This window comes from Tachyglossus aculeatus, chromosome 2 (assembly GCF_015852505.1).
Source record: "Tachyglossus aculeatus isolate mTacAcu1 chromosome 2, mTacAcu1.pri, whole genome shotgun sequence".
Classification (NCBI taxonomy): Eukaryota; Metazoa; Chordata; class Mammalia; order Monotremata; family Tachyglossidae; genus Tachyglossus; species Tachyglossus aculeatus.
In genome coordinates this window covers 55,539,319-55,551,503 of record NC_052067.1, presented here as the reverse complement: position 1 = coordinate 55,551,503, position 12,185 = coordinate 55,539,319, and the positions used below count along the sequence as shown (strand labels likewise).

General features: G+C 44.4%; 1 protein-coding gene across 6 annotated transcripts in view; it reads right to left on the bottom strand.

Annotated features, from left to right (window-relative positions):
* Nucleotides 1-8,284: 8,284 nt before the first annotated feature.
* MAP3K4 (mitogen-activated protein kinase kinase kinase 4) overlaps nucleotides 8,285-12,185 on the bottom strand; it is a 171,161-nt gene continuing 167,260 nt past the window's right edge. For all 6 annotated transcript variants that reach the window (XR_005448619.1, XM_038742010.1, XM_038742029.1 and 3 more), the window contains 2 exons: nucleotides 10,770-10,949; nucleotides 8,285-8,847 (listed from right to left, as the gene is read on the bottom strand). Coding sequence is in view for 5 of the 6 variants with exons in the window: in XM_038742010.1 (XP_038597938.1) it covers nucleotides 8,827-8,847; nucleotides 10,770-10,949 (201 nt within the window). In the remaining variant the exon portion in view is untranslated. The remainder of the gene's footprint in view (nucleotides 8,848-10,769; nucleotides 10,950-12,185) is intronic.

Below are 12,185 nucleotides of genomic sequence, written 5' to 3'. Positions count from 1 at the left end.
TTATCAATTCACTTGATTGGTTGGAAACTAACTCCCTAGAATTTTCCTAGTGAGATCTGCTTCTTGTCAGGAATTCTCCCCGGGCACTGGTTCTTCAAGGGGGAAAAAAAAATCCCTGAGAATTCCGTTGCCATTTAGAAACAACTGAAAGACTGTGAGCCCACTGTTGGGTAGGGACCGTCTCTATATGTTGCCAACTTGTACTTCCCAAGCGCTTAGTACAGTGCTCTTAGTACAGTGCTTAGTACAGTGCCTTCCCAGACTGAGCCCCTTCCTTCCTCTCCCCCTCGTCCCCCTCTCCATCCCCCTCATCTTACCTCCTTCCCTTCCCCACAGCACCTGTATATATGTATATATGTTTGTACATATTTATTACTCTATTTATTTATCTTACTTGTACATATCTATTCTATTTATTTTATTTTGTTAGTATGTTTGGTTTTGTTCTCTGTCTCCCCCTTCTAGACTGTGAGCCCACTGTTGGGTAGGGACTGTCTCTGTATGTTGCCAACTTGTACTTCCCAAGCACTTAGTACAGTGTTCTGCACACAGTAAGTGCGCAATAAATACGATTGATTAATTGATTGTGTCCAACTCGATTATCTTGTCCCTCCCTAGAGCTTAAAAACAGTGCCTGGCACACAAGCGCTTAATACCATTATTATTAGTCCCCAATTCCCTCTAAACACATGCCTTCCCCCCGGCAACTCCACCCTCACACTCATTCATTCATTCAATCGTATTTATTGAGCACTTACTGTGTGCAGAGCACTGTACTAAGCGCTTGGGAAGTACAAGTTTTGGCATCATATAGAGATGGTCCCTACCCAACAGCGGGTTCACAGTCTAGAAGGAGGAGACAGACAACAGAACAAACATATAAACCAAATAAATAGAATAAATATGTACCAGTAAAATAGAGTAATAAATATGTACAAACATATATACATATTCATTCATTCAATCGTATTTATTGAGCGCTTACCGTGTACAGGCCCTGCTGAGAGCTCACCTCCTCCAGGAGGCCTTCCCAGACTGAGCCCCTTCCTTCCTCTCCCCCTCACCCCCCCATCCCCCCATCTTACCTCCTTCCCTTCCCCACAGCACCTGTATATATGTATATATGTTTGTACATATTTATTACTCTATTTATTTATTTATTTATTTTATTTGTACATATCTATTCTATTTATTTTATTTTGTTAGTATGTTTAGTTTTGTTCTCTGTCTCCCCCTTTTAGACTGTGAAGCCCACTATTGGGTAAAGACTGTCTCTATATGTTGCCAATTTGTACTTCCCAAGCGCTTAGTACAGTGCTCTGCACATAGTAAGCGCTCAATAAATACAATTGATGATGATGCAGAGCACTGTACTAAGCACTTGGGAAGCACAAGTTTTGGCAACATCTAGAGACGGTCCCTACCCAACAGCGGGCTCACGTCTAGAAGGGGGAGCCAGACAACAAAACAAACATATAAACCAAATAAAATAAATAGAATAAATATGTACCAGTAAAATAGAGTAATAAATACGTACAAACATATATACATATTCATTCATTCAATCCTTTCAACAGAATAAACTCTTTTCTGGGGTTAAAGACAAAAGGGCTTGAGTTTCCCGGCTCATGCTGGGCTGTAAGGGTTTCTCCAAAAGGACCTCTCCTCATCTAAAAGTCGACGTCTCCTACTCCCACTCTGCTTTGCTCATGAAAATGTACCCGAAAGAAACACTCGAGGGTTAGTGAGATTTCACTCCTTTGATAGCTTCCATTTCCCCTCCCCTGAATGTGCCAGAATTCATGGATTGAGCCCCCCTCCTTTCATTCATTCCTCCCTGCTTCCCTCCCTCTCCTTTCCATTTCAACTTTGCCCTGGGGAGGAAGATGAAGCCTGGGGGATTTTGAGTGGGCCAGTTTACAGGATTGCCTTGGTCAGTAACCTCTAAATGGGACCTGTTTAAATATATATATATATATGTTTGTACATATTTACTACTCTATTTATTTATTTATTTATTTTACTTGTACATATCTATTCTATTTATTTTATTTTGTTAGTATGTTTGGTTTTGTTCTCTGTCTCCCCCTTGTAGACTGTGAGCCCACTGTTGGGTAGGGACTGTCTCTAGATGTTGCCCATTTGTACTTCCCAAGCGCTTAGTACAGTGCTCTGCACATAGTAAGCGCTCAATAAATACGATTGATGATGATTCTATTTTATTTTGTTAGTATGTTTGGTTTTGTTCCCTGTCTCCCCCTTTTAGACTGTGAGCCCGCTGCTGGGTAGGGACCGTCTCTATATGTTGCCAAATTGTACTTCCCAAGCGCTTAGTACAGTGCTCTGCACACAGTAAGCGCTCAATAAATACAATTGATGATGATGATGATTCTATTTTATTTTGTTAGTATGTTTGGTTTTGTTCTCTGTCTCCCCCTTTTAGACTGTGAGCCCGCTGCTGGGTAGGGACCGTCTCTATATGTTGCCAATTTGTACTTCCCAAGCGCTTAGTACAGTGCTCTGCACACAGTAATGGCTCAATAAATACGATTGATGATGATGACCTGTTTGCTTTTTTGGCGTTGCCCTGGTTATCAGTATCACTGCTCTTTTAGGGGAGGGCTTGGTATCTGTTTAGGGTGGGTTATTCTAGACACACACGATCAGAGCTTGAAGGAAATTGATAGCTGAGACACCTCACTGCCCCTGGTGAATACGATTCCAGAGAGGGGACAACTGTTGGGTTGGGAGATCATCATCAATCGTATTTATTGAGCGCTTACTATGTGCAGAACACTGTACTAAGCGCTTGGGAAGTACAAATTGGCAACAATTTGGCAGATGGGAAGAAAAGGGAGGGGAGATGGCCTGAGAGCCTGGTGGTTTGTCCTCCTTTCCCCATTTTCTCCCAGGACAGCTGCCAAGAGGGGCCAGTCCAGCCAGGGACCTGGAAAAATTCCTTGGTGAGCTTTTTGTCGTATTGTATTCATTCATTCAATTGTATTGAGCGCTTACTGTGTGCAGAGCACTGTACTAAGTGCTTGGGAAGTACAAGTTGGCAACACATAGAGACAGTCCCTACCCAACAGTGGGCTCACAGTCTAGAAGGGGTAGACAGAGAACAAAACAACATATTAACAAATAGAATATTTATTTAGAATAAAATAGAATAGAATATTCCACGGGGCTCAGTGGAAAGAGCAGCTGCAGAGAGGGGCTAGCCCAGCCAGGGACCTGGAAAAATTCCTTGGTGAGCCTTTTGTCGTATTGTATTCATTCATTCATTCAATTGTATTTATTGAGCACTTACTGTGTGCAGAGCTCTGTACTAAGTGCTTGGGAAGTACGTGGCTCAGTGGAAAGAGCACCGGCTTGGGAGTCAGAGGTCATGGGTTCAAATCCCCGCTCTGCCAACTGTCAGCTGTGAGACTTTGTTCAAGGGCCTACTGAGAGCTCACCTCCTCCAGGAGGCCTTCCCAAACTGAGCCCCTTCCTTCCTCTCCCCCTCCTCCCCCTCATCTTACCTCCTTCCCTTCCCCACAGCACCTGTATATATGTTTGTACATATTTATTACTCTATTTATTTTACTTGTACATATCTATTCTATTTATTTTATTTTGTTAGTATGTTTGGTTTTGTTCTCTGTCTCCCCCTTTTAGACTGTGAGCCCACTGTTGGGTAGGGACTGTCTCTATATGTTGCCAACTTGTACTTCCCAAGCGCTTAGTACAGTGCTCTGCACAGAGTAAGTGCTCAATAAATACGATTGATTGATTGAAGTCACTTAACTTCCCTGTGCCTGTTACCTCATCTGTAAAATGGGGATTAAGACTGTGAGCCCCCCATGGGACAATCTGTTCACCTTGTATCCACCCCAGCGCTTAGAACAGTGCTTTGCACATAGTAAGCGCTTAACAAATTCCATTATTATTATTATTATTATATAGAGTCCCTACCCAACAACAGGCTGTCTCAAGCACTTAGTACAGTACTCTGCACATAGTTACGACTACAGTGCCTGGCTTGTTTTATTATCCGTCTCCCCCTTCTAGACTGTGAGCCCGCTGTTGGGTAGAGACCGTCTCCATATGTTGCCAACTTGTACTTCCCAAGCGCTTAGTACAGTGCTCTGCACACAGTAAGCGCTCAATAAATACGATTGAATGAATGAATGGTTAGCACTCAATAAATACGATCGAATGAATGAATAAATGAATTCGTCCTGCCCTGAACTAAGGTCTCCTTTCCCCCCACCCTTTCCCTTCTCCTTCACCTATGCAATTGGATTTGTAACCTTCAAGGACCTTACTAAGTGTTTGGAAGGCTTTGATGGTTGCAATGCATATCCCCAAGACTTAACAAACAATAGAGGAGACGGACATGAAAGGAAATTCGGGGAAGGAATGGAGTATATGGATATGTATATGAGGCTTTTAAGCCCCCTAAACTGCTGGCAGGGAGAAGTACCCTTCCCCTATAATTATCATTATCAGCCTAGAATGCCCTCCTCCTCAAATCCACCAAACAATCACACTTCTCCTCTTCAAAGCCCTACTGAAGGCTCACCCCCTCCAGACTTTCCCAGACTAAGCTCCCCTTTTCCTCTCCTCCTCCTCCCCATCGCCCTAACTAGCTCCCTTTGCTCCTTACCCCCTCCCCCTCACAGCACTTGTGTGTAAGTGAACATATTTATAATTCTATTTTTTATTAATGAGGTGTATATACCTATAATTGAGTGCTTACTTTGCTGCTACTGATGCCTGTTTACTTGTTTTGATGACTGTCTCCCTCTTCTAGACCGTGAGCCCGTTGTGGGCAGAGACTCTGTTGTTGTTCTCAAGCGCTTAGTACAGTGTTCTGCCCAGAGTAAGTGCTCACTAACTATGATTAAATGAATGAACCATCTGGTCGGAAATACTGTTAGGTCACTATGGAAGAGAGACAGGAAGGTGGTGAAAAACAAGAAGAAATTCCATTAAGGGAGATAGTCTGGGGGGACTGAAGCACACAGCACAGCACAAATCCCAAAGGCAATTCACACAATTGTCCCAGTAACTGCAGTTAAACTACTTTGCGTGCAAGGTTAGTGCTAGCAATTTCATCCTTCAACAAAGCACAGAAAAACACTTCTTTACCACCCCAAACATTTGTAGTCATCACAACCTTTCTGAGAATTGGCTAGCCTGCCGTAATTAGGTAGCATACAGAAAACCAGATAAAGGTATCCTGAAGCCTCACCTGGAAATGGATCTTTTCCTCACCTTGACTTCCTAAGAGGTGTTTATTAAACGGTGAGAGTTCTCCAAGAGAAGTTACTAAAGGGTTAGAGTTCATGAACCTCATACAGGTGAGTGCCGATGCATAATGCTTAGCTGTGTGGAAAGAGACTTAGGTGCTTCACTGACTTTCCAGAAAGCAGCTGATGGTAAAATAATAATAATAGTGGCATTTATTAAGCGTTTACTATATGCACAGCACTGTTCTATGCGCTGGGGAGGTGACAAGGTGATCAGGTTGTCTCACGGAGGGGCTCACATTTTTAATCCCCATTTTTACAGATGAGGGAACTGAGGACAGAGAAGTTAAGTGACTTGCCCAAAGTCATACAGCTGACAAGCGGCGGAGCAGGGATTTGAACCCACGCCCTCTGACTCCAAAGCCCATGCTCTTTTAATCTATCAATCATATTTATTGAGCGCTTACTGTGTGCAGAGCACTGTACTAAGTTGGCAACTTATAGAGACAGTCCCTACCCAACAGTGGGCTCACAGTCTAGAAGGGGGAGACAGAGAACAAAACCAAACGTACTAACAAAATAAAATAAATGAGCCACGCTGCTTCTCTAAATAAGCAGCTAAGCTACTATTCCTCCGGTGTCAGATGGTACCAAGAAGCGGCCTGGACATCAATTCCCCCCTCCTTCCCCGCACTTCCCCCAAACTTTGTGGATAGCAACTGTTATTTGACATGTAAAACCTATCATGGGGTCAGTCATGTGTGTGGGAGGCGGGGAGGAGCTTCGTTTTCCTTCTAGGCTCTTCCTTCAAGCAAATAGAGAAGCAAATAGAGAAGCAGCGAGGCTCAGTGGGAAAGAGCATGGGCTTTGGAGTCAGAGGTCATGGGTTCAAATCCCCGCTCCGCCAATTAGCTGTGTGACTTTGGGCAAGTCACTTAACTTCTCTGGGCCTCAGTTCCCTCATCTGGAAAATGGGGATGAAAACTGTGAGCCCCCCCGTGGGACAACCTGATCATCTTGTAATCTCTCCAGCGCTTAGAACAGTGCTTTGCACATAGTAAGCGCTTAATAAATGCCATTATTAAATACGGGAAGCAGGGTGGCCTAGTAGAAAAAGCACAGGCCTGGGAATCAGAGGACCAGGGTTCTAATCCCAGTTCTGACACTTACCTGCTGTGTGACCTTGGGGACATCACAACTTCTCTGTGCCTCGGTTCCTTCATCTTCAAAATGGGGATTCAATGACTGTGTTTCCTCCTACTTAGAATGTGAGGACCGCCTCTATGTGTTGCCAACTTGTACTTCCCAAGCGCTTAGTACAGTGCTCTGCACACAGTAAGCGCTCCATAAATACGATTGATGATGATGATGATGACGATGACCCGATTATTTTGTATCTATTCCAGCGGTAAAGTACAGTACTTGGCACCTAGTAAGCGCTTAACAAATACCACAGTTGTTAGATACCAAGAAGTCTAAAGGATCCTGTGAGGAAAGCAACCCTTTATGTGTTCAAACTTCCAAGCGAAGCTGTCCTGGATAGTTTCATCACCTCTCTGCTTCCCTTTCTTTAACAATAATTTAACAAGTACTATCATTATCATTATCTACCCCAGTGTTTGGCACATAAAAGACACTTAAGTAACATAATTATTATTACATCAGTGCCTAGTGCAGTGCTTGGCACATATTACGGTCTTAACAGGTACTATTGTATCTACTCTAGGACGTAGCACAGTGCTGGGTACATAATAAGCACTTAAAGAACTTAGAGAAGCAGCGTGGCTCAGTGGAAAGAGCCCAGGCTTTGGAGTCAGTGGTCATGGGTTCAAATCCCGCTTCTACCAATTGTCAGCTGTGTGACTTTGGGCACGTCACAACTTCTCTGCACCTCAGTTCCTTCAACTGTAAGATGGGGATTGACTGTGAACCCCCGTGGGACAACCTGATCGCCCTGTAACCTCCCCAGTGCTTAGAACAGTGCTTTGCACATAGCAAGTGCATAATAAATGCCATTATTATTATTATTAAGTACCATAATAAGAATTATCATCACAACAATGGCAGTGCTTAGTACAGTGCTTGGAACATATTAAGGGCTTAACAAGTACCGTCATAATTATTTTATCTACTACTCCAGAACTTACTACAAAATTTGGCACACAGAAAGCAGTTAAATAGCATTATTAGTATTACGGCATTGCTGACCCAGATCTGGGGACTGAGAAACCTGGAAAAGGAAGGCATGTGGAAAGAGGGGCAAACGGGACCAAACAGTTCTGTTGTTGGCACGACTGTGCTTTGTTCTTTAAGTTCTGCTTACCTTTGCTGCGGAAAGCCTCTGAGGGTCATTTTACTGGAATAACGGTTTAACAGTGCTTAGAACAGTGCTCAGAGCTTAGAACGGTCCTTGACATCTACTAAGCGCTTAACAAATACCATCATCATCATGCTATCGTTCTCATTGGAGCGTCAGGGCATTCAGAAAAGAAATTATCGTTAGCCCAGGGATTGAGGCACTCTTTGATTGTTCTTTCCACTTAGCCACTGGAAAAACCCAATGAAGAGTCACAGGAGCTTCGATACTCCTTTGCCCAAGCATTTGAATTCCCCAAATTCAAAATATACTTACCTCCTCTAGGTATTTAGCAATCACAGACATTAGGCCAGATCTATTGTTGGCATTATTCAACTGATAAATTCATTATTTTACAGACCTACGAAACAAATAGAAGAGGACCCTATTGCATAAAAAGTCCAATGTCCGCTGGCTCTGGAAAGAGCACCTTAAAGTCTCTGAAAATGGAACTATTCTCGACACCCGTTTGTTGGTTTTTGTTTATTTTTGTAAGCGAGCAAGAAAAACCAAGAACCTGTAACTCCAAGAAAGATTCTGTATTTGATTCGATCCCTTTCACTTTTAGATAATGCTATCTGAGTTGAGGAAGGTCGTGAATAAAAGCTACACAATGTATCGGTTATCTGACAGACTCTAGGCTCCAAAATGATAAGAATGTAAACATTAAGAACAAAAGCATTACCCAAACTTCCTAAAATAAACCATTTATTGAGAAAAAAAACATCTTGTTCTTCAATTTCATCAATGAGCCTTTTTGCATAACAAATCCGAAGCGGGCCAAAAAAAGGGGAAAAAGTTCACAGTCAGTGCACTCAACAAATCGGAGATTAAAAAACAAGGTCCAGAAAGCCTGATAACACTACAACGTCTTTCGAACCTAGAAAGGTCACCAAAAAATACTACATATTAATAATTACAGTTCTCAGTCACGTGAGAAACGGAGAGGACGAGAAAAAGGCAATGGTCCGTGTACAGTAGTAATGGCACTTCCACTTGAACATGCAGGCTTCTTTTAAACTTGCGGACACGATCATATGAGCATCATGTGCCAAAGTCAAATAGACACGAGCAGCAGGAGAAGTGACGCTTTGTCACCTGTGCAGTCTTCAGTCACGGTAGGTTAAAAATGTTTACACTGCTTCTTGACAGTCTTTATGTAAATATTACATACAGTAGTGATTGAGAGAATCCATCAGAGTATTTACACAAGGGTCCACCTACTGAATAGCTTCATTCTTCATCTGTGCAAACCTGCGGGGAAGCATGAGAGAAAATCAACGTTAGGCTCGTTGTGGGCAGGGAATGCTTCCACCAACTCTGGTGTACTATACTCTCTCGAGTGCTTTTACAGTGCTCTGCCCACAGTAACTGCTCGATAAATACCATTGATTGACTGGACTAAATCTCCAATCGTACAGACTGGGATTCACATAGTTAGGCAAGGGGAGATGGTTGGCGGTGGCATTCTCAGCCTCCAGCCTCCAGGGGATCACAAGTCATCATATCTTATCCTTCTCTTCTCCACTGCACCTGTATATATGTATATATGTTTGTACATATTTGTTACTCTATTTATTTATTTTACTTGTACATATCTATTCTATTTATTTTATTTTGTTAGTATGTTTGGTTTTGTTCTCTGTCTCCCCCTTTTAGACTGTGAGCCCACTGTTGGGTAGGGACTGTCTCTATATGTTGCCAACTTGTACTTCCCAAGCGCTTAGTACAGTGCTCTGCACACAGTAAGCGCTCAATAAATACGATTGATGATGATGATGATATCTAGCTAAGAGCGCAGGTAAATGAAAGGGGAAATAACTCTCCTTGTAACTGAAGAATCAACAATTTTGAGGGACACTGAGAAATTCAATGTAGGGATTCCTCAACCGTATTTACTGAATGCTTATTGTGTGCAGAGCACTGTACTCAGTGCTTGGGAGAGTACGATATAATGGACACACTCCCTGCCCACAATGAGCTTACAGTTTAGAGGAATAGACAGATAATATAAAAAAAAATATGGATGTGTACCTAAGCGCAGTGGGGCTGGGGCGGGGGGAAAAAGGGAGTGAGTCACAGTGACGCAGAAGGGAGTTAAAAGGAAAGGAAAAGATGGCTTTAATCGGGGAAGGCCTCTTGGAGGAGATATGCCTTAAATAAGGCTTTGAAGCAGGGTGGGGGAGTAACTGTCTGTAGGATATGAGGAGTGAGGGCATTCCAGGTCAGAGGCAGGGCATGGGCAAGAATTCAGTGGCAAGACAGATGAGATCAAGGTACAGTGAGAAGGTTAGCAACAGAGGAGCGTAGTGTGCGGGCTGGATTGTAATAAGAGAGTACTGAGTAGGAGGGGGCAAAGCGATTGAGTGCTGGAACTGCCTTAGGCTCCACCTGTCTATAAAACCAAAGAGAGGTACCGTGTGACTAAAATCACCAGAGTATATGGAATTATTCTAGAGCACAGGGATTTTTAAGTCACTTCCAGTTCACTTCCTCCCTAGGCTGTAAGCTCATTGTGGACAAGGAACAGGTCTGCCAACCCTGCTGTATAATACTCTCCCAAATGCATAGTACAGTGCTCTGCACATAAGTTGCCAACAGATTATGTTGCCAACTTGTACTTCCCAAGCGTTTAGTACAGTACTCTGCACATAGTAAGCACTCAATACAATTGAATGAATGAATGAATAAGTGCTCGATAAATACACCACTTTGGTGATTGTGACTGCACCAGTTAATGACCTTAGGCTGAAACATATTCCTCCCACGGGCAGGATTTTAATGATCTTTCATTCTTGCCCTCAATTGTGGTACTTGTTAAGCACTTACTATGTGCCAGGCACTGTACTAAGTGCTGGGGTGGATGCAACCAAATCAGGTTGGACACAGTCCCTGCCCCACATGGGGCTCACAGTTTTAATCCCCATTTTACAGATGAGATAACCGAGGCACAGGGAAGCGAAGTGACTTGCCCAAAGTCACACGGCAGAGAAGAGGCGGAGCCGGAATTAGAACCCAGGTCCTTCTGATTCCCAGGCCCCCGCTCTATCGACTGGGCCACGCGATCGGCCGACGGAGCTTTGGAAAACTCCAGAGATTTCCCCGTAGGATTAACCGGCAGTAACGATCCTGGAAAACCCCCCCAATCCACGCTGTCAAGAACCAAGTGGCCAAACCTTGACAAATGGATGATCCAGGAGCTGGCTGGCTGACCATCTCATCTTTGGATCACTTTCGAGGCAGTGAGAAAGGAAGTCTTTGCCTTCGGGGCTTATCCGCTCAGGAATAGGTGGCTTGTGTCCCATTCCCACTTTGTACATGATCTGGAAGTTGTGCTCGTATTCGTGCCAGGGCCTCTGGAACAAGGCAAAGACACGGTGCAGATTTTAATTCCGCCGGTTACACGCAGAAGGGAAGAAAACCGCTCCCTCCTCTCTCCCCTCCCCTGGGCCAGGCTCCCTCAGGGTCTTCCCCGATGCCACCCCACCCACACTGCACAAAAACCCCTCCGAAATGAACACCGAATCCACGGTCAGTCCAGTCATGGGATCAGGTGGATGGTGTGGGGAGGGGGGAAGTGTTGCTCGTCTGTTTGAGGACATTTTTCTAAAATTCCTACGGGATCCTAGGACTGAGGAATCGCTTCTTAACAGCGCTAAGCCTTGAACGGCTGAGACTGCGGCCCAGGCCGAGGAGGAAGACATCCTTTTAGACCCAATGATGCTATCTTCTGGCCCGTTCCCTGACCTTCTTTGCAAATGAGCAGTTGGACCACACGAGCCACGCCTCATATCAGTGACACTGGCGAGAACACGAATTTCACCGACAGAGAGGAGAACAGGCGAGGGAAATGAACATGTTGGCCAGCAGGAAAGGGAACTGAACTAGCACTGAAGACAGGCGTGTGGCAAGCTTCGCAAGAGGAGGTGCAAACACCGCCCCGCTGTTCAGATACATTTTCACGGACAAATTTACATTTGATTTTTGAAAAATGAAAGTGAATTAATCACCTAGGGGGGATAGTTCTAGCACCACTGGGGGCAAGGTACTGTTCTGATACGCTTTTTCCGGCTATGCGTCCTGTAAGACAGAGGCTAAAGTTTGTTTCCCCACCGTGCAAGGTACTACGGGACTTCAGTCCCGGCTGTCAACTGGGTGACTACGGGTGGAGCAACTCAGACACAGACGGGCAGAAAAATGCCTCACGTCACATTCGGTAACCGTGGACTCAGGCAAGAGGATCTGAAAGCTTGCTGTGTGCAGAGCACTGTACTAAGTACTTAACTCTTGGATTAGAGACACAGGTGCATACATCCAGCTGTCCTTCCTTTCCAACCAAGACGCTACCGATGGTAAGATCCTATCCACGCACGCAAAGGTGGCTGAAAAGCCCGCTGTGAGGTCGCCGTGCCGCTCCACAAGGTTAAGATACTTGCCGCTCAGGTGGGTCGGTTTCAAACCCACCTGCTACGAGTGGATGAGTCTGCCCAGGGATGGGCAGCAAATTTGGATTCTGGCTTTCGGTTTGCTTTCCGTGCCCTCAACTGGAGAGACCCCAAATGCAACAGCACCTATTATACTGCCTCGCTTCC